Below are 23,400 nucleotides of genomic sequence, written 5' to 3'. Positions count from 1 at the left end.
ACACAAGAAAAAATTTAGGAGACTTTAGGGAAAGACCTTTAATGACAGAGTTGGGGAATAGATGGCGTGATCCAAAAGATTTCTAAAGCCTCAAAACAAATTGCTGTGGGTAATGATTACGCCAGTCTGTTGGCATCATTTCTAGAAAAGGAACTGTACATCAACAGCAATTCAAATGCTCTGCAAATGGCAAGAGCCATAGTTTTGTATTTGGAGTTCTGAAGGTAGCCTCAGTGATGGCCAGGCCCTTCATTGCCAGAAAGGACAAAAGAATATGCAATTAGCTCTGAAGAAGCATATTCCTCAAACTTCTGCTGCTGCCTAACTGTCCTATAGTTGAGAACTTTGTTGTTTCTTTAATGCCTTATCTCTGATGCCAGTGTTGTGAGTTCCTGTTGATTGTTTCAGTTATTGGTGACACCTCCTTTCGTTGTTGCCTACATTATGTTCAGTAAACCTCTTACTTTATGTATTGACAGCATCATTTCTTCATGATTCCCTGGGGGAAGGCAGTAGTGGTTTAAGTCTTCATTTCTTTTTTTTTTTTGGGGGGGGGGCGTTAAAAAGACTCACAGAATATTGTGAAATAGCTGAAAGAGACAACAGCTAAAACATCCAGGGATGCTATGTACTTACGTAAAGAGCTGGCATCTTAGAGTGGTCTGCATGAGCCAAGGATTTTCTGGTGTGGAGTATTTCATGGGCCTTCCAAGGATGGAGGAAATTTGTTTTTAAACGCTGACTACTTTAAAGAGACCCTTGAGGTGCAGACTCTTTGCAGTACATGTTTCACAGCCTCTGCAGAGCTGGACTTTTTTCCACAACATTCACCTTCCAAAAGCTATTTCAGCATTGTGGAAACAGACTGCCGGATATTTCAGAGCTGTGAATTCTTGTGGGAATGGCCTGTCTTGGAGGTTAGATAAATAAGTTGAAGCCATTTTTGACATGCTAGAGCTGTCTTCACAGAATAGACATTTGTGGTTTTCAAAGCCTGCAAAGGGCAGCAGGATGAAGGATCCCGTCTTCATCCTCTGCTCTCTTCAGTCCTTTGCAAACATTTGCAGGTGTCATGATGTTTCTAGGTGTAAGGTCCCCAAGTTTGCTTCTCAACAATGGGGCTTTTGTCTCTCCATTCACATCTAAAGCCTCGCTGCACATTATTTTGTGGTGTGGTGTTCCTAGCAGCCATAGGTTTTCACCAACTGCAGATTCAGCATCGTACCCTTACCATACAGAGGCTTGGGTCCAAGTGTGCTTGTTTCTAAGCTATGGCAGTTCCAGCATTTGAATGTTATAGAACCTTTTGGACCTACTTTCTGCCTGACCTGGGCCCCCTTGTTTTTGACTACTGTGTTAAACTGTCCAGACACGTCTGCCCCCCACCAATCAGAAGCACAACAGGAATCCTGGACTGCTTTCCACTAACAATATTGAATACCACTAATGGTATTCATCATTACCAACAGTTTGAAAATGGAAGTTGAAGATCTGGGAGGGGGCAAACGTGTCACATCCCCTGGCTATCCCTATCCCTGCCTCTCCTCTTGTCTCCTCTAGTCATTTGGATTGCAGTAGGTGCTCTAAATTCTTAATTCTTCTCTCTCTGCTGTAGAGCTCTTGCCTATAAAGGCAGTGCCCAAGGCTTCCAAGATACTTTGAAGGAAAAATTTGTTATCCTCCTTAGAAAGCCAATCTTATAAATATAGGACCCCAGAGAACTTCCCTGGCTTTTCATTTGCTCTCTTTAGGCTGCTGGAACAAGCCCCATGTGGGGAAGTCACTCCTCCAGGACGACCTAGGAGAGTGAGTCTGGCTGGTTTTCCCAGGGACTTTGAGCTAACTCAGAGGCTGTCTGCTGGAGTCTCATCAGATTGCTGGAAGAAAAAGAGCTGTTTGGGAGGAATCTCACCCTCACTTACCCTCTTGAAAGTCCGTGTTCAGCATCCCAGCAACATTTCAGTCCAGTGCTGGAAACAGCGCTGTTTCATGTATTTCTTGGAAAAGGTTCTTAACTACTCAAGGACTAGTAATCTACCCTGTTCATTAGGAATTGTGGGCTAGGTTTAAGTGTATGAATTTTTTTTTGGGGGGGGGATACAGATATTCACTTGACAGTACTTGCCACTGAAGGTATTACACAGCACTATTCTGTAGACACTGGCAAGAAAATGAAATCACAAATGTAAACATTGGGAGAGATAAAATTACAACCTTTTGTAAATGATATAATTGTTTACCTCAAAAATGAATTGCAGTCTTCCTAGCAGCTCTTTCTTTTTAAAGATTTATTTTTATTTATGTGAATGTGTCTGTGCATGTCTGTGTATGTGTGAAGGTGCCCTCAGAAGCCAGAAGAAGGCATCAGGACCCCTGGAGCTGGAGTTATGCGCAGTCGTGGGAGGCTCGACATGGATATGGGAACTGAACTCAGGTTTCCTGGAAGAACAACCAACACTCTTACCCACTGAGCCATCTCTCTAGTCCCATAATTGTTACCTTTTAAAAAATTTACATCCTGATCGAAGTTTCTCCTCCTTCCTCTCCTCCCAGTCCCTCCCCTTACCTCCCCTTTGCCTCCCTCCATCCACTCCTCCTCCATTTCTCTGGAGGAAAGGGCAGGCCTCCTGTGGATATTGACAAAACATGCCATATCAAGTTGTAGTTAGACTAAGCACCTCCCCTTGTATTGAGCCTAAGCAAGGTGACCCAGCATGCGGAATAGGGTCCCAAAAGCCAGCAGAAGAGTCAGAGACAACCCCTGCTCCTACTGTTAGGAGTCTTACAGGAAGACTTAGCTACACAACGGTCACATACATATATGGAAGGACCTAGGTCAGTCTCATGCAGGCTCCCTGGTTGGCGGTTCAGTCTCTGTGAGCTCCTATGAGCCCAGGATAGTTGATTCTGTGGGTTTTCTTGTGGTGCCCTTGACCCCTCTGGCTCCTAGAATCCTTCCTCCCTCTTTTCAGCAGGATTACCCCAGTTCAACCTAATGTTTGGCTGTGGGTCTCTGCATCTCTCTCCACCAGTTGCTGGTGAAGCCTCTTTGATGACTATTGGGCTAGGCACCAATCCCAGCACATCTCATAGGCCAGACAGACTGTAGGTCAAAGGTTATATGGCTGGGTTGGCGTCCAAATCCCTCCACTAGTAGTCTCGCATGGTCACAGGAGGAGGCCAGTTCAGGCTAGTGTCCTCTTTTGCTAGGAGTCTTAGCTGGGGTCATCCTCGTAGATTTCTTAGAGTTTCCCTTGCACTAGGTTTCTGCCTGACCCTAAGATGACACTCTTTCCAACCAGCTCTATCAGTACTCTCCCCACCCCCTGCCCCCACCTGATCCCTCATGTTCCCATCCCCACCTGCCCCGAGTCCACCCAGGAAATCTCTTCTATTGCCCCTTGAGCCTTCCTTGTTACCTAGCCTCTTTGAGGCTATGGACTATAGCATGATTCTCCTTTGCTTTACAGCTAATATCCACTTATGAGTGATACCATGTTTATCCACCTCACTCAGGATGATTTTTTTTCTAGTTCCATCCAGTTGCCTTCTAATTTCATGATGTCATTGTTTTTAACAGCTGTGTAATACTCCAGTGTATAAATGTGCCACATTTTCTTTATCAGTTCTTCAGTTGAGGGACATCTAGGTTGTTTCCAACTTCTGGTTATTATGAATAAAGCTGCTGTGAACATAGTTGAGCAAGTGTCCTTGTGGTATGATTGAGCATCCTTTGGGTATATGCCCAAGAGTGGTATAGCTGGGTCTTGAGGTAGATTGATTTCCAATTTTCTGAGAAACCGCCATATTGATTTCCAAAGTGGCTGTACAAGTTCGCACTCCCACAAGCGATGGAGATGTATTCCCCTTGCTCCACATGCTCTCCAGCATAAGATGTGATTGGTGTTTTTGATTTTCCATCTCTTGAATTATCTTGGTGATGCTTGTAGTTCTTGTTCACTTATCCAGATCATCCATTTCCTGAATTTCCTGTTTGTTTTTTCTTTATTGCTTCTGTTTCTATTTTCATGTCTTGAATCATTTCCTTCACCTGTTTGGTTTTTTTTTTTTTGGCATTCATTAAGGGATTTGTTGCTTTCTTCCAATTTTATGGTTGTCTTTTCCTCAATTTCTTTAAGGGAGTTTTTCATCTCCTCTTTAAGTACCTCTATCATCCTCATAAAGTTGGTTTTAAGGTCATTTTCTTGTGTTTCCGCTGTGTTGGAATATTCAGGGCTTGCTGTAGTGGGATGGGTGAGCTCTGATGGTGACATAATGCCTTAGCTCTTGTGTTCTTACACTGATGTTTAGGCATCTGGTTTTGGAATGATTAAAGGTCTAGGTGACCATTTCTAGGTTTGTCTTTGTTGGATGGATGTTTTCTTCCTTGGTTTCTGTTTCCTTTCTGGTCTTCTGTGTCCCATGGCCTGTGGTTGAGTAGAGGATCACTGCCTGTGTTGGGGCTGGACTTCTGATGGCCTGGATGGCCTCTGGTCCAGCAGAGGGTTGCTGCCCAAGTTTGGTTCTGGCTGTGTGTGTGTAGCCTCTGATCTGGCTGGGCCCTCTTTGGGTTCAGATGCTGGTCTGTCTTCTGGTGGGGTAGGAGGATGCTGCCTGATTTTCAGGGAACTGGCCTGGTCTCTTGAGTTCAGGATGCTGGTCTGACTTCTGCGGATCAGGATTCTGGCCTGGCCTCTGATTGGGTGGAAGATGGGAGGTTTCCCCAAAGGTGTGGGCCAGGATCAGGTGCAAGGAGAAGAGGAGCACTTGGGTTATGCTGGGCAGGGCAGGAGGGGGTTGGTTGGGATGGTGGCTTACCTGGTTTTCAGGAAGCTGGCCTGGCCTCTGATGGGGTGGAAGGCTTCTGCCCGAAATGTTGGCCAGGATATGGTAAAGAGGAGAGGAGGGGCAGTTGGAGTTAGGCTGGATGAGAGAGGGTGGGGGGAGGGTCAGATTACCTGGGGTTCAGGATGCTGGCCTGACCTCTGGGGGTGAGAAGCTTCTGCCAGAGGTGTGGGCCAGGATCAGGAGGCACAGAGAGGAGGGGCACTTGGAGTAATTGTTACCTTTTTTAAATACAGAAGAAAATAATTAAAAACCTACCAAAATTAAGTCATCTATTATGGTGACAGAAACAAGATAAATAAGCTTCATAACTTCCTTTAAGTGATAGCAATCAATAGCTACTATACATTTTATATATTTATTATATGTTATACATGTGTGTACATGTATGTGCATTTGACCTTGTTTGACACCACAACCAAACCTTCCAACAACTATAAGCCACTTAGGAGAGACTTTATTAAGAAATGCATGAAAGCTACCTGCATTCTGGTTAAAAGATGTTCTGAATCTAATTATGTGGCTCTGAATCTCATTTTCTGTATTTAATCGCTGTGACCTTAGGAAAGCTTGACTTTTCTATGTATATGTGTACAGAAGAAGCTAAAAAATGTGTGCATGTGTCATTATCAAGATATTCATTTTGTATTGCTGCTGTAACAAATTACTACAAACTTATAAACACTAATTTATTATTGCACAGTTCTATAGGTCAGTCAGTAGAGTGTGACTGAGCTGACTTCTCTATCTAGAGGATCCAAAGTCAGATGAAGGGGCTGTTGAGGGTGAACTCCTGTCTGGAGACTCTGGGGATTCATCTCCTTCCTGTTGTTGGCAGAATTCAGCTCCTACTCATTGCAGGACTCAAGGACCCACTTGCTTGTTACTGTCAGCTGGAGGCAACTCCCAGGTTTTCGAAGATACCTGCCTTCCTTGGCTCATGGATCCCTTCATTTAAAATCATCAGTGGAAGACCGTGCCCTCATACATGCTCTTTGGCCTTGTCTCTCCTATTCCATCCTGTTTACATCTCCAACCACTTCTGCTCTGCTTTTCTGATCTTTAGGACTCACAGCATGGCATTGGTCCATCCAGATATTATTTTAAGGTCATCTGACTTGTAAACTTAGTCAAACCTGCAAAACCCCATCACACCAGCACATATATTATAGTTATTTGATGGAGCGATCAGAAGATGAGACTCTTGAGGTAACACCCTTGGAAATCCCCCAGTCACACACAGATCATACAAAGCCACAGGATTAAAGATGAAATCCCTGAGAGCCACCAACTCAGACTCAGACGCAGGCTTTGAAGCCCTCAGATATTACATCTAAACATGATAACATTCCTGTTCTTATTCCACATTCCTTTTGCACTTAAGGCTGCTGGAATCCAGTGTGATGTCCAAAGTTAACAAAGTAATAGAAGAAAATGAGAGCAGCCCATCCCTTCCCACCCAAGGCAGCAACTTTTCCATTCTGTTCCCACTTCTAGAGCATGAACAGCATCAGTTTCCTCTCCCACCATGCCTCCCAGCTCCCCTACCCCACCTACCCCAATCCCTAAGATCTCCCCCGACTCCAGTTTCCCATTTCCCTTCAGGAAAGAGCAGGCCTCCAAGAGACAACAACCAAACAGGACAAGGTACAGTCAGACAAGGCAAAGCCCTCACTTTGAAGCTGGACAAGGCAATCCAACAGGAGGAAGAGTCCCAGGTGCTGGCAAAAGAGTCAGAGACACATCTGCTCCCACTGTTAGGAGTTCCCCCTAAACCACCAAGCTAATAGTCGTAACATATACCCAGAAGGCCTGGTGCAGACCTTTGCAGGCCCTGTGATACCACTTCAGTCTTTGTGGACTCATTTGTGCCCTGATTAGTTGATTCCGTGGGCCATATTCTCCTTCATCCCCTCTGATTCCTACAATCTTTCCAACCCTTATTTCACGGGAGTCGCCTAGCTCTGAGGGGAGGGACTCCATGAAAACTTCCAATTCAGACTTTCTCTTCACATAATATATCTGGATATGGGTCTCTGCATCTGCTGTCAGAGGAAGCCTCTCTGATGATGACTGCACAAGGCACAGATCTATGAGTGTCATTAGGAATCATGTCAGTGACTTTTTTTTTTGGCCAGGACTATTTTGTTCTACCCTAGGACTCTGGGCTATCCAGTCTCTGGTTCCTGGCCTTCCAGGCAGTGTAGGGCATGGACTCCCTCTTGTAATGTGGGCCTGAGGTTAAACCAAACATCGGTTGGCCATTCCCACAAGTTCCGTGCCACCATTGCCCTAGCACATCTTGCAGGCAGGACAGGTTATAGGTCGATGGTTTTGTGGCTGGGTTGGTGTCCAGGTTTCTCTTTTGGTAGCCTGTCAAGTACCTTCCCATGCCAAAGAGGATGTAGGGCTGAAGGCTCCGTGAAGGCACCAGCTCAACCTCTCTGTGTTCAGTGAGCTGTAATGGATGCTGTCCTTGGTAATGGAGCTCTACTGTCAGTTTTGGAGAGCGACCCTCTGTCTTAGCGTCAGCATGGGTTCTTTAGGGATTTCTATGGACCCCCTTGGCCAACGACTCAACCAAATTCAACCCAGTCCCATCACTGGGAACCTTGCCTAGCTACAAAAGATGGCCAGTTCAGAATCCGTATCCTCCATTACTAGGAGTCCTCACTAGGATTAACCTCTTAGATTCTAGGAAGTTTCCATTGTACTAGGTTTCTAAAACCCCCACACCTCTAATTCCAGCTGTCTCTCCTTGCACTCTCTCTCTTAAAAAAAAAGCAAAGCAAAACAAAACAAAAACAAAAACACTTGGGTTTGGTTCAGTACTTCAGTACGAGCATCAATCTGTAGTTTCTGAATGTACACATGACATCTCTAAGTAAATCAGATTTTTTTAAAGACACACAACAAATGCCCTAAAGAGACTTGAATGGTAAGCTTGGTATAAAGACTTGAATGGCAAGCTTGGCATAGAGACTTGAATGGCAAGCTTGGTATAGAGACTTGAATGGCAAGCTTGGTGTAGAGACTTGAATGGCAAGCTTGGTATAGAGACTTGAATGGCAAGCTCGGCGTAGAGATTTGAATGGCAAGCTTGGTATAGTGGATGGAACAACGAATGCTGAATTCCCAAGGCTTAGCAGAGTCCTCAGCAGTAAGATGGAGCACACAATGACGCCCTCCTAGGAAGGAGGAGTGACTGTGAGAATTTGGAAGTGGCACCAGGCTATTGGGCCATGCCTTCTGCCTGCTGCAAGGTACTTTGCACATGTCATTATAATAGTGAGGAGATGATTTTTTTCAGAAAGCCATTCCATGTTCTCTCCCGCCCAGAGCACATTAGGAGGAGAGGACATCCCTCAAACCAGCTACCTAGTTCAGTCCCAGGCACCACCTGAGGCACTCTTCACTCTCAAGAATCAAGTGAAATCATCCTGAGTTTCAGTAGCCCGGAAAAACGCTAATACTTATCAAGATGTGGATGAAGACATTTTTTTCAGCTCTTCTGTCTTCCTCTGTGCCCAGGCTCCTGTGATAGTTCTAGAAGCCTCTGCCTCAACTGACCCAGACTCAAACTTAACACTTCCTTTTGTTCTCTAAAATTACACTTTTTATAGAACTCCTTAATGAAGCAAATCTGTTTCTCCAAGGATCATATAATCTTCCCCAAGGAGGACCGTTCCCATTGCATGTGCATAGTAACGAAGTTCTAATGTATATATTTGTTTTCCAAAGTCTTCCTGGCAACAACTCAGTAGTAGGAATTCTTCTGCCTCCACTTACCTCAGCTCCACCAACTCCTTCTTTTTTAACCATTTCCCCCACTGACTTCAAAACCCCTTCCATTCCTAGAGCAAGGCAATCTCACTGGCTCCTATCCCCTAATGTAATACGTGAACTGATGAGCTGCCCCATGGACCAAAGCCTTTGCTGCACCATGATTCCTCCTACATAGGCCTTAAAAAACACAACCAGCCATTTCCTATTAGCTATGCCTTACCCATTTCCTGACTTGTGCTCCAAACACTAAATGGTATTTGTCTCATAGTTCTGTGGCCCTGTTCTTAAAGGAATTGCCTTTGTCATATTTGTTTTTGTTCCAAAGGTGTCCCTCAGCCTAATGTAACTTGGTTGAAGAGAGGAGGATCTCTGAGTGACAATGTTTCCTTGCTTTTCAATGGATCCCTGTTGTTGCAGAATGCTTCCCTCGACAATGAAGGAACCTACATTTGCACAGCCACCAATGCTCTTGGGAAAGCAGTGTCAACCTCTGTGCTCCGCTTGCTGGGTGAGTGTCCGACTCTAACTGTTCCTGATGAGTCCTGTAATGTGTAAAAAGCAGGGGCCAGACTTGTTGACACTGGAGTCAAAGTGTGAGTGACACAGGTGTGTCACGGTTCTCACCCTGCCATCGCTGCCTACTTAAAGTCACTTATAACACCCTGTCATACCAGTTCTCCTCTCGGAAGGCTGTGACTGCGAAGCTACTCTTCTGCCCAAGCAACATGCCCTTTTCTGCCCAGCATTAAAACTTTTCATGTCATGCCTCTATGTCTACTTAACTCTCAACCCCGATTGTATGTGGGTGCAGTACTGAGGTCTGTTTTAGTCAAGATGATTTCTGGTCCTGTGAAATGCACGCACACACACACACACACACACACACACACACACACACTCATAAACACACAGACACACAGACTCAGACACACATGCACGCATGCACACACCCACCTACTTCTAGACCTGTGGGAGCCAAAGCATCCATGGACACACAGCATTCTGTTAGAAAAAGTCCCTCTTCATAGTTGTCTTCAAGAACACTCAAACAGGAATGAGAATTTGATGGCTTTTGATTGGTTAGATGTGTTGCACATTGTTTTCTCAGAACGAAGAGGCCTGGGCAGTAAGACTGTATTTCCTAAGGCTCAGAAAAAGCGTGTTCTCCAGGCATCCAGCATCAGAGCAAACAGCAACAACTCAACAGGAGAGCCCCTGCCTCAAGGTCTGGAATTTTGACTGTTTACAGATTTCCTTTCTGGGCATGCATTTTTTGCTGGGCGACCTCTATGATTTTCTCTTTGCAATGTATTCCTTGGCATTTACTCAGGGTTTTTTCCTGCCCCTCAGTCTTTGATAGTTCAATCTATTCCTTTCACAGTGGGACAGTTTTTGAAATGAGACAGCTCATGGGGCTCATATCCCTAATACACATCATTATTTGTGATGGTGTAGATACTGATTTTCCAGTTTCAAAACTATCATCACCCAAGTAGATACCAACAGAAGGAAGTTCTCCGAGGGTTGTGGGATCAGTTCTTTCATTTTCTATTCACACACAAATTTCCCATACATCCCAACTTGTTATGCACTGGCGCATGATCAAAAGAACCTATACCAGGTATTCCAAGCTTGTAACCCCCTTCAGAAGGCCAAAGGAAGTAAGGGAGAGATAAGAAAACCAGAAAGGACAGTCAGGAAAACTGGTGATGATCTCAGCTCCTTGTCACTCAAAAGTAGGTTGTGATGGCCAAAGGACAAACCAAAACTACTGTCAGGCCACATGTGTTACTGCTATGATATCATTTTGGGATTTGAAATTCTGAGGAGTTCCTCGAAGCTGTACAATGTATCATGTAGAGTATCATCCGCTACATAGGGGGTCTAGAAGATAAAGTTTCTAAGACCCTTACTTCCTGAGATTTAAGGGAGAGGATAGGAGGGTAAATGGTGTTAAGCTGTCCATCAACACTGCACTACATGTTACTGATGACATCACTACCTAAGATGGTCATTTAGATGTAATGCTACCATTATTACATAATGAATTATGTATTCATTTGACATTCAGTGATAAGTGCTGAGCACTTGCTTCTCCTATAACTGCGGCCCTCCAGTCTTAGTCTTTGAAACGCTTACAGTCTAAGAGGGAGACATGCATGTGAACAGTTCTTCTGAGGCAGTGTAGCGAATACCATAAGAAAAAGGTGAATACCATGACACCAAGGGCATTACTGAAGAAGAGGCCCAACCTCTTTCTGGAAATGTCAACTAGGTTTTGTTCTGGGAAGAGAAAGAAGGACCCTCTATTGAGAGAAACTAGAATGTGAGAAGACATTTGATGTTGCATGTGCCATGGGCTCAAAGACCATAAGAATCCCTACAACAAATAAATATTAAATAGATATTTGTGAGGCCAATGATGCTGTAAAGCCAAGCCTTTGTTGTAGACAGCACTTGGCCTATTGGGACTATTTACATTATTTTAGCACCTTGTGCCCAGACCCAGAATTTACCTACGTAGAAATGTATACAAATACTTAAATGTGCATGCTGCAAAGTGCGCCAGCCTTTGGTCATGAATTAGCCTGTCATTTTATAGAGTTATTGGTTAACAAATGTTAGTTCAGTGACTTATAGATGGTATACCCTGTCCTTATGTTGAATAGGACAGAATATATGGATTTGACTTGCCAGTAGGAAAGATAAACAAGAACTAAGTAAACAAATAAGCGTGTGTATATTCTTTGTAGTTAAGCACTAAGGATGAAATGGTCTGAGCAGTGGGGTACATGTTTGGTAGTGACTGCTTTGGGGAAGATAGTCAGGATGGGCCTTCTGGGGAGGAGACATGTTAGCCTAGACCTAATGGATGAGGTGGTGCCCTCTGTGCAGCAGGATGAGGAAGGGGTATTCTCAGAGGGGGATTAGTTAGTGCAAACTACACATTGAAAGTAGCTTGATGTGCTTACGGAACAAGTGCAATGAAGGTACAGAGGGGAAGGAGTTGCTAAGAACCAGCCATGCAGGGCTTCAAGGGTCAAGTTAGAATGTCAGGAGTTACCAAGGAGTTTCATATGGGAGTGTCAGGCTGTGATCTACTTCTCGAGTGCAACTGGAAAAACATTGCCAGAGCCTGTTTCCTCACGCTAATGATTTCCCAGCTGAGCGATTTTGGCCTGTCTGTAGCAGAACATATTTCTGATGAAGAACTGTATGAAAAACATAAGGAACTCCTTCAAGTTAACAGTGGCCACCATTCCCCCACTACAAAACAGTATACAAAAGCCCTTGACAGACTCTTCATGAAAAGTGGCATACAAGTGTGTTGTGTGGCACTGTTCCTGGGGAGACCTGAACAGATGTCCACTCAGCACAGATAGGAAACTGACAAGAGACCAAAGTAAGGACACCAACCAAGTCCACCTTGGTGAACCGAAGAAGTAGCTTACAGGCATATGGGCGAAGGCTACTTGCAGGAGTAGGGATGACTCAAAGGGAGCCGCAACACCGAAAGCCCCGCCTACCAATATGGCGACTGCTTGTGACAGCTGGAACCTTGGAGCTCACTGTGGGATTTTCAGGCAGCCCAACAGCTCTGAGTGTCTCTTCAGGCAGCCTGACTGATGCGAGTCTCCTCAGCAGTCCTTATTGCTTACTTAGCCTTGGGAAGGAGGAGTCTTGCGCATCTGGTTGGTTTCAGGGACTTAAGTCCCTTTAGAAGCTCCTGGGTCTCACTGAGTCTTGGAAGAAATCGCTACACAAAAGGAGACAATGGGAAAATGCAGATCAAAACGAGGAGATGCAAGTTCATGCCTACTAGAATAGCCAAAGACAAAAACACGAATTAAATTCGAGCAAGCGATATTTCAATCAAAGCTTCCATATGATGGTCAGCAGAGACCACAATGGAAAAGTGTTTGGTACTTTGTAGCTAAACATACACCCATCCTCGACCCAGAAATTCTACTCACAGGTTTTCGTTCAAACAGAGTGAAAACAGGCTCAAAAAAAAAAAGTTTGTGAGCAGTCGTGATAGCTGTTGACAGCAGCATGAAAGACTGTGATGTGTTCAGAAATGGTGCATTATTTAGCAGTAAAAGAAGATACACTGTGGATACTCCCAGTGATATCAGTGAATCCCCAAACATAGTATACTAAGCAAAGGAAGCTAAATACAGAAGCCCAGTAAGAAGGAAAGCCAATATATACTGATAATTTAAAAAAAAAAAAATGTGGTCACCTGGGAGGGGAAGGTGCTGATTGAAAAATGGCAAAATGAAAGCTTTAGGGGTGTTAAAATCTTCTTTACCTTGCTGTGGATCATAGACAAAAGAGTTCAGACAATTGTGAAGCTCATAAAATTGAGCTGTGAGCACTTGCTTGTACATAAATTATACTTTAATAAATGCCCAATCTTTTTTAAGGCACATGCACCCTGCCTTGCACTGAGACCCAGAGTTAGACAAATGTGGGTTCCAGTCTCCCTGGTTCATAACAGACATTGGACAACTTACTTAGCTTCATTTAATCTCTCTAGCTCTATAAGTAAAGATAAAATTAGCAGCTTCATAACAGAACATGGAAGAGTCAATAAAAAATTAATTTTTCAAGTGTCTAACCCACTACTCATTCACCCTGGAGAGTCTCAGTAAATGGCCACATTGAAAAAAACTGTTTTGAAATAAACTATGATTCTGAAAATCCAACAGAGATATAATTTATGGTTCTGCTCTGCAAATGATGCCATGTGCAATTTAAGGTAAAAACTCAAAACTCAGAATGGAAAACAATAAGTTAAATAAACCATTCCATTCTGAGAGATCATGTGGACACAGCTGGTAGCTATCAATTATTCATGATCATTGCAGGGAAATTTGGCATTTTCTGTGGCCATCCACAAAACTGTCAGCATCGTGTCCTACCTCATCTTTTATCGAGTGTCGGCAGGGAAGGGTAACACGAAAGCTGTGATTACTGGGGGTGCTTGGCTACTACTTGTCTAAAGGAAACCTCATACTTACCTTTCCAGATGTCTCCAGAGCAAATTATTTATGCAGTTTTAGGGCCGATGTGGTGTTTGGGTTAAGAATTAATGGAAAAGTAAGGGTGGGACTCAAATGCATCTCACCTTACTGCTTAATCCCTGGTCCCTGTTCCTCCTTCTAAATCATCTTCCTTGCTCGGCCTGATCTGTTTTTGGAAAATGGACAGCATTAAGGCATCCCCTGGAGAGGCCTTCCTCCCTGTCCTGTTGGCTCTGCTTAGAGAATGCCGGGGAAGCATTGGCTGGACAATGCCTCCTCCCTTTCTCTTGGGTTTTTCCAGTAGACCTAGCTGACCTGCAATGGCCATCTCCCAGGCTGGGCTCCAAGGAGCCCATTCTGGCCATCATTTCCAGTCAGCGAGTGTAATAGTCACTCAAGAGAAAGAAAGCTTCACGCTGTGCAAAGGCCTTTTCTGTGTGTATCACTTAAACTGCAGGTAGGCAGTTAACCACAGAACGATTCATGGTGGTCTTTGCCCTGTTGCCTCCAGAGCGTCATCCTTTCTTATTTGGGGTTGTTAGTGACATTCCTTTCCTTTCTGCAGAGCCTTTTTGGGAACCTGGTAACTGGACACCTTGTTCTGCCACCTGCGGCCCCTTGGGCATCCGCCTTCAGAGGCCCCAGTGTGTGATGGCCAGTGGGCAGAAAGTGAGTGAAGCCCTTTGTGGTCCTCACAGGAAGCCACTGGCTGGGTTTCAGTCTTGTAACATCCGGGACTGCCCAGCAAGGTATGTATGTTTAGTTACTTTCTTAACAGTACACTAGTTTTTGCTGGTTTTGAAATATATAATAGGGGCTGGGGAGGTAGCTCAGTGGTTAAGAGCACTGGCTGTTCTTCCAGAGGACCCAGGTTCAATTCCTAGAGCCCACATGACAGCTCACAACCATCTGTAAGTCCAGGGAATCTAATACTCTCTTCTAGCCTCTGCAAGCACCGAGCACAAACATGGAGAACAAACATACATTTAGACAAAACACCCATACACATAAAATAATACCAAAGTTACCTTTAGAGGCACAGTGATTTGGACTGGGTAATAAATAGCTCAGTTGCTATACTCAGAGAAAGTGTTAATGTGAAATAAACGATTGAGTGTCACATAGTCTAGCAGAAAGTTGATCAAATGACACAAAAATAAATAATAAAAAAAACAATTAACTGAAGAGGTGTTTTTGTATTTTTGAGTTCAGATCTATGAGGCAGGTATGTTTTTCAGCCCTAATTTTCTGATTAAAAGATGGAGAGTCAGGGGCTGGAGAGATGGCTCAGTTGTTAAGAGGCTTGTTGCTCTTGCAGAGAACCCCAGTGCCCAGCACCCATGTCTCTGGGCTCACAAATGCTTGGAACTCCAACCCCAGTAGATCCAATGCCCTCTTTTGCCTTGGTGGAAATGCATAGCACGCGCATATGTACGCACTAATAAAAAGTGGTACAGATTGTTTTCAATAGAATCTTACTGTTCTATAGCTCCATTTCCTATACAAATGTCACAGGTGGCCCATGCCTCAGAAGACTGTGAGAAGCAGAGTCACTCTGTCAGACACAACAGCTGCTTTGAGGCATGTCCTTAGACGGACTGTCAATGTTACAGGCATTCTACCTGCCATAACTTTGAGTAGCTACTATCATTTCTAAATGGAACATGTCATACCAAGAGTCACCCTTGAGAAAGCATAAATCTCAAATTACGAGTCCACAGGGAACCTAATCCTTTGGTGTACAGTGACTCTATTAAACCTTGTAGGTGCCACACATCACTACATTGGTTCTCTCCACCTAGTGACACTGCTGTTCTCTGAGGGATGGGGAGGAGGAAGACTGGAAGTCACCTATGCTGCAACCTTGTCCTGGAGAGACATGTGACTCCCCTGACACCACCATAGTGTTAAGATAAACAAATTAGCCTTTTCTGGACAGTCCTTGCTAAGGTCCTGTAGCTTTTGTTTCTAGGTGGTTTACGAGTGTGTGGTTCGAGTGTTCTGTGTCTTGTGGTGAAGGATTTCACAGTCGGCAAGTGACATGCAAACAGACAAAAGCCAATGGGACTGTACAGGTGGTGTCCCCAAGGGCATGTGCTCCTAAAGACAGGCCTCTGGGGAGAAAATCGTGTTCGGTCCGTCCCTGTGTTCAACAGGCCATCGACCCAGGAAACCAGGTAAGCTTAGGTGTTGGCAATGTTATCTACAATCACCTCTTTGTTACTAATGAACTTTAAAGGTGTTTTAGACTATCTAACTTGAAGTATTTATTCAATATTGAAATGATATCATATGTTTATGACCATATGAAGTAATCCAGGCATAGAAAACAAAGACTATGATTCCACTTATGTATGTGTCTAATCAAGTTCATAATAGTGAATAGAACAGTAGTTTTAAAGAGCTAAGTGACAAAGTTGTGCAAGATGAATGTGTTCTAGTGAGCAACTATGCAAAACAGTATTTATAACTAATAATGCTGTAGTGTATACTTTAAAATTGTTAATGGGCCATGTATTTTCCTTTTATTGAAAATAGATTTTTTTCCCTCATATAATATATTCTGACTATGGTTTCCCCTCCCTCTAATCTTTCCAGTTTCTCCCCACCCATCTGGATCCACCCCCTTCCTATCTCTCATTAAAAAACAAACAGGCTTCTAGATGATAATAATATAGTAAATAAAATATAATAAGATAAAACAAACTAACAGCTCAGAATAGGACAAAATAAACAGAAGGAAAAGAGCCCAAGAAACAGATATAGATGCAGAGATCCACTTGTTTGCACATTTAGGAATCCTATAAAAACACAAATCTGGAAGCCATAATATATATATATATATATATATATATATATATATATATATATATATATATACATATATACGTATATATATATATATACACACAAAGGACCTGTGGAGCAAAAAGAAAGAAAGTTAATTAATTAATTAATTAATTAATTAGAGAAAATTGTAAAGAATTAAATAAATAACATGACATTATGAGACATGGAACCTCCAAAGATGCCATTGAGTTCATTTTCTGTTGGCCGTCTATTGCTGGACATGCAACCTCCCATTAAGAGTAGTTTGTTTTCCCAGTGAGACTCCCTTGGAGAAAACTAAAGTTTCATTTGCAAGTGGTTGTCAATTGGAGATAGCTTCTGGGTTAGGGATGGGGCGTGCATCCACTTCTTTCAGCTTTAAGAACCCATCTGCTGCAGATCTTTGGAGGTCCTGTTCATGCTGCCTCAATCTCTGTTAGTTCATATGTGTGTCTGTCCTGTTGTGTTTAAAGGGCCTTGTTTCCTGGGTGTTAAAAGATAGCATATTATTAAAATGAATAAATTAGAAGTTGGACAAATAGAAGACCTATTATTTTGCTAAATGGAATATCAGGACTATAAAGACCCAGAAATGAGTTCACATATGAAATACAATTTTAATTAAATGACAGAACCTTTCTTTGGAACTTAATATAAATCTGAACTTTATTCTGAGAACAAATAAAGAGAAGGAACTTTCAGAAAGTCAAACTATGGGAGGTAGGGAGAGCCCTTCCTCATCCTATGCCAACTTGGATACAAGTTTGTTCCGAGCAACAGTGCACTGTTGGGGCAGGAATAGAATGGAATCTGGAGTGTAATTACTGCACAGAACCAGATCAATTGATCAGTGATTTCAAATCAAGTAGGAAGACTGGTTTTGAAGAAACTAAATAGCATAAAACCACCAAATGTTTTTCAAAGAAATTAAAGGTAATCTACAAGAATAGAAAGATTTCCTGTGTTTGTGAGTGGCATGATATTGCTAATACCTACACTCTCCAAATTTATCTAAAGATTCACAGCATTCTCTACCAGAAATTGGCAAGCTGAATCTAATCTAAAATCTGCATGCAACTAAAAATAATCCACAATATCCAAACAAGTCATTTGAGATAGAATAAGTTGGAGGATCCAAACTTCTTATTTTAAAACTTTCTACAAGACAGTGCTGTTCTAACAGGACAGACATACATCTCTGAAACAGAACGGAATCCAAAACCAAATCGTTTGAATCTTGGTAAAATTGACAAAGTCATCCATTGAAGAAAGGAATATTATTCTGTGATGGTTAATCTCAGTTGCCAACTTGCTTGACTTAACAAAGGCCCCAAGTACTTGGGGGTGTATCTGTGATAAAGTTTACACAGATTAACTGAAGGGGTGAGGCTTCTCCGGAAGATTCGTAACTTCATCCTTTGGGCTAGGGTACCAGATGGGATACAAAAGGAAAAGGGAAAAAGCCAGCTGAGGTCAGGCATCCTCTGTGCTTCCTGATCTTCTGAGAGATGACCCCATTCCTGCTGCCACTGCCACTTACTCTTGACACCTGCCTTCCCAGACTGAAGGACTGAGTCCTCTGAACTGTGAGCCAAAATAAGCCTTTCTGCCCTTGGGTTGTTTCCTGTCTGCAGTTGGTCTCAGCGATAACCACAAGAAATGACACCCTCTTAACAAATGCTGCAGGGCAACTGTGCACCCACAGAAAAGCATGAAGTCATGCTTCCTGCTTACAGGAAATCCCGACACCACGAAAAACATCAAAGACGTTTAGGAGCCATTAAAAGGAATGTGGGACTGGCACATTCTACACCATGGCCAGACCTTGAGCATTCAGGACTAATGAAGGAAGACAGACACAGGACTCCACTGTTGTGTCTACAGTAGGTAAATCTGTCAGACAACAGGCAGCTTTGTGACTGCTTAGACCTGTGAGGGGAGGAAGGACTGCTGAGGGCTATGGGGTTTCTGTGAGGGCTGATGATAATGTTCCAAACTTGACTGTGGTGTGGCAAGTCTGAAGGCCATTATAATGTGTGTTTTAAGTAGTTGATAATTATATGGCAGGTGAATTAAAGCCCAATAAAATATAACTATAATATAAAAAGATTGTATGAGAGAAATTGGTTAAGTAAGGTAAGAAAAATAAGCAAAATCAAAGACTGCATTTAGAACATACACCACAAAATTCTGACCTGACTGGAGAGCTCACTGTAACAGTAATAAAAATGTAACAGACTTTCCATGTATAATGTGATTATGAGGGAAATGTAATGGGCGTTACAGCTGTGCAAAATTTCAAGGGCTGCAAATCAAGTTTGAGTTGTTTCTCCTGTACCTGAACTTGGTTTAGCACAGGTGCCTCCATCTTTGCTCAGAGCAAATAAAGAGCAAAACACCACACACACACACACACACACACACACACACACACACACACCCCTAAAACCAAAACCAAAACCAAACCAAAAACCTTGGGCTTCACTAATTGTTTTAAATAGAGCTGTTTCCATACGTAAGCTTAATCAATTCAGAGTTTATCCCACCTTTTCCTTTCTTCCAGAGTTGGCCTGAGTTTCAGGGGATAAAGAATAGGGGGAGGATAGGTCTGTCTGCAGAACTACCATCAGACCCCTTCTAACTTACCACAGGGACAGCTGACCCCTGCAACCTGTCCTTGGCTGATCCACCGCAGTACGGATCTCAGTACACACAGTGTGCCTGAACGTTCAGGGTGCTTGAAACACTGCACTGTGCTTCTGTTCTAGTGTCCTGGACGCTGCATGGGCCATGCCATGAGGATGCAGCGGCGCCACACACCTTGTGCCCACAACGGCTCCCACTCTGACTGTGAGGACAGAAGAAGGTACTGACCCCAGTCCAGTGCAGCACGCACCTCCCCTTGCACCTTCAGGGACCAGAACTGCCCGAAATGGAATTATTCCTCGTTTCCACCACTTCTCATAATTGAAAATCCCCATTCAATTGTGATTTATTTAATGCCATCCTTGATAGTATACATTATACTAAAATATGACCAATAAATACCATTCATAATCACAGTAATTTGGATGTTAAGCAGAAAGAGAAAATACTCTAAAGGGGAAAAGGTATTACCCCAAATAGATTTATAAACATATAAATGTGTATATATGTGCACGTATATATGTATATGTGTGTATGCGTATATGCACACTTATATATGGATATATGTGTGTGTTACATACATGGCACATGTGTCATATATATATTTGCTCAAGCCTAATATTTCTCTTGGGTTTCCAGCTTAAATTTCCCTGTTTTCAATGAATGATTTATTCCTATTTAGAAGCTGTGCTGATTTGAATATTAGCATAATGATTTAGCAGAGAATAAAAATAAACTGTTTAGTTTTCAGGGGGGCTGTTTGTCTTTCTCTTGCATAAAGTCTGCATGGACAGGTGGTAGAGTAGAAAATGACTCATGAGAGTACCTGGATGGCCAGCCTCCACTGGCTGGCTCTACTGCCCTAGAAGATAATCTCCCAGCCATCAGCAAGTGTGAGGGAACCTGCAGGCTACACAACACCAGGGAATTTTCATTCCATCGTTCTTTTATTGTGTGACCTTGGACTACCTAACTGTCTATATCAGCAAATGGAATAGTATCATGCATGTCATCTTGAAGTTAAACTGTTACAATTAGTGAGCATAGTGTCAGCACCTAAGCAGTCCTGGTCGTAGAGAACACCCCATAGCTAATTCTTTCTTACTGCTCCACATCCTGAGTCCTGCTGAAGAAAGTGGAATGACCTTGACTATTGGCTTGGCTCCTCTTCTGAGTCTTCAGTACGGTTTGGCAATGCGGAGTCAGCAGTATTTCCTATTCCCACAAGGTGATTTCAAGCCAGAATCATTCTCCTCAAATGGAAAATGTTTGTAGCAGCTGCCCTCATTCTCAACAGACAACTTAGTTTCCTACTTGACTGAGAAGATAGAGACCACACACAGATGTGCACCATCCCAGATGTTTCCCTTTGCAGTCATAAAGACACATTTACAACACAAAAGCATATGTGGATGGAGCCTTCTATTTTAACATACTTTACATATTTTTCTGAAATTTGATTTTATATTTAAGAATATATTATAAACATGTTCTATCTCAGCACACATTGGCTTTATTTAAGTCTGATATTTCATATTCCATTATGCCCATGGGTATATTGTTTCAAGTTTTTGCCCTTACAAACAGATGCTGCAATAAACATCTTAGAATGTATGTGTCTTTATGCTCAGTTACATTTTTATGGGGTAGATATTTAGAAATCAAATTGAATTCAGAAGCATGCTACCTCGGATATTTCCAAATCACCATCAAACCATCTAAACAATATGAGCGTTATCTCCATTTTCATTAACATTAGATAGGTTTTTAATCTTTCAATTTTTAATAAGTATGAGAGTTCTTTTCTGTAGCATTTTATATTGGTTCCTTGTGCCCCTTTTCTTGAATCTACCTTTCTTTTTTTTCCTTTTGCCCATCATCACCCCTGACCAAAGCACCATCATCTCTTACCTGGTCCAGCACCACAGCCATCCTGTTGGTCTCCCTTTCTCCATCCTTCTTTATTCCAGAATAGTCTTCATGCTACAGATCAAGGCGGCTGTACAAATGCAAACCTAGTCAACTACTACTGTAATTCATGCTTTACTTGCTCCTAGGAAGAAGGCTAACCAAAACGTTTAAAGTGGGGCTATATGCTTATAGCTACTTCCTCCTTCTTCACTGAATTCTCTTCTCTTCCCTTCTTTTCTCCTCTCCTCTCTTCTCTTCTTCTGTATCTTGATTATATATATATATATATATCACTCCCCTTCCTCTCTTTCATATATATGGAATATACATGGAATATATATGATCTTGCTATATCATCCTTATAGTCCTTGGATAGACCTTAAAGGTTCAATCAAAAGCAGCAAAAACAAGAGGCAGAGAATGTAAGAGAAGGAAAAGGGAGCATGGAATGGTCTATGAGGTGATTCTAAATCTGATCAAATGGGATCTTACACAAAGGCTATGGAAGAGAAACAAAGGAGTAGACTTGATTAGAATAGTATAAGAAAACCTCCCAGAGCTGTTCCTATGTGAAGGTGCCAGATGCCTTCCGTTTGCTTTGTATGGCTTTTCTCTGCCTGACTGGCTGGCCTGTGCCATAACTTGGTGTTCTTCAGGGCTGTTACTTTTTTGCCTCATATGTCTGGTAGTTTGTGGATGGAGACTAGGTTGATTGTTAGAGAGAGCTGCCGAGAGGAGTTTCTCTGAAGTTTTGTAACCTTGTTTGCCCCACAGATGTCTGCTGGATTGGTATGCTTGCTGTCTGTGGGTTTAGGGAAGCTGTGTATCAGAAGGTACAGAAGGTGGCCTTAGCTGCTCCTTCAAAGTGCTTATAGAGGAGCAGTGGGCTGAGCAGAGACACCCCACAGAGGCCACAATAGGGGCTCAGTAAATGTGAGATGGTGTTTTACAGGATATCACATTGGGGGCTGGGGTAGATAGTCAGCTGGTTGGTGGGCTATCTTCTGGTGCCTTCTGTAACCCCAGGAAGGCTCAGGATGTGCGGGATCTGTTGAATGGCATTGTAGAAAGCCTGGGGACTGTAGGAGTGGAAGTAGCCCAGACTTGTCTAGAAGAAACATGAGGACCTATGGGACTCGAGGAAATGCTGAGGACATAGCCAGGTTCTCAGAGTGATGATTTCCAACCTTGTCCAGGAGTCATCATATCCTGGGGACTCCTTTTCAGAGATTTTTCTGACAGCCCTTAGAATTGATGGCTCCATCTGGCTGGTAGTGTGAGGATTATTTGAAGTAGGAATAGAATGAGAAATTGAGGCAAGCTAGTAGAACAGTCACTTCCGGATTCCTACTGCCATCATACATTTGTAAACACATGAGGCCAAACTGTTGTTTGTTATATTGTTGATGTCTACACAACCTCCATCTGCCTTGGGTCTCCCCATTCCAAGTCATTCTGTCCCTGCTCTGAAGATAGATGCCCTCAGCTAAACCAACTTTGGTCTTTGTTTTTCAGCCTCCAAGAGGCCCTGGGGTTTGGCCTCCATGTTGGTTAACAGCTCCCTGGGGTTCTCCTCCTTTGCATTTGGGAAGGGTTTGCCTTCAATCAAGAGGAAACAGTTGAATTACTTAAGTCTCTTCAGGCCAGAAACAGAAGCCAACTTGGAAGTTTCTCCAAAGAGGGCAAAGCCTTATTAATAAGACAGGATTGCCTAACACTTGTGAACATCCCTTTACTAACCTCTTGAATCTATTCTTTTGTATTTGTAGGAAGCTGTCCTCTGGAGTGGGAGAAAGCCAGGGAGTGTTCAGTCTGCTCTGTTGGTCAGAGTGACTCAACTTTTGGGCTTTAGGATTTATACCCACTGGGGAAAACAAAAGAAACGAACAGGACAATCCTCTCTGGCCCCTAGTCCCTAAATCTTATAACCAATTAGGTGGGACAGTATTGTTTCCTAGTTAAACCCTTTGATGGTGTCTCCGCCTACTGGCGAATCTAAGCATTGCTTCCCACTTTGTGCAACATTCTCCTTCACAAGTCAGGCTTTCACAAGTTTCTCCATTTTCTTATACTTCCAGGAATATTTCCACATTCCTTAGAAGAGATGCTGTATAAGCTGTAATTTAGTTACAGTAATGACAAGAGAGTCCCGGGGGGCTTCTGGCAGATCAGGAAGGACTGTGCCTGGAGAGTGGGAAGGCATCGCTTTCTCTTTCTTCTCTCAATTCTTCAGCCTTTGGTATTTGGTTTATTGGCTTTTCCTAAACAGCCTTCAACGTCTCTGGTCTATGTGGCAGACACTGTTATCCCCAGCTTCATGTCTTGTTCCACGTCCTCCAGATTTCAAAGAGAAAGA

At 43.0% G+C, this 23,400-nt stretch overlaps 1 protein-coding gene across 1 annotated transcript in view; it reads left to right on the top strand.

Annotated features, from left to right (window-relative positions):
* Positions 1-23,400, top strand: part of Adamtsl3 (ADAMTS like 3) — a 191,076-nt gene that overhangs the window by 164,854 nt on the left and 2,822 nt on the right. The window contains exons 22-26 of the mRNA XM_059269120.1: positions 8,957-9,139; positions 9,740-9,856; positions 14,224-14,407; positions 15,631-15,835; positions 19,256-19,353. Of these exons, the coding sequence (XP_059125103.1) occupies positions 8,957-9,139; positions 9,740-9,856; positions 14,224-14,407; positions 15,631-15,835; positions 19,256-19,353 (787 nt within the window). The remainder of the gene's footprint in view (positions 1-8,956; positions 9,140-9,739; positions 9,857-14,223; positions 14,408-15,630; positions 15,836-19,255; positions 19,354-23,400) is intronic.

Source organism: Peromyscus eremicus, chromosome 1, assembly GCF_949786415.1.
Source record: "Peromyscus eremicus chromosome 1, PerEre_H2_v1, whole genome shotgun sequence".
Classification (NCBI taxonomy): Eukaryota; Metazoa; Chordata; class Mammalia; order Rodentia; family Cricetidae; genus Peromyscus; species Peromyscus eremicus.
The sequence above is the reverse complement of the archived record's forward strand: the minus strand, read 5'-3'. Positions and strand labels throughout refer to the sequence as shown.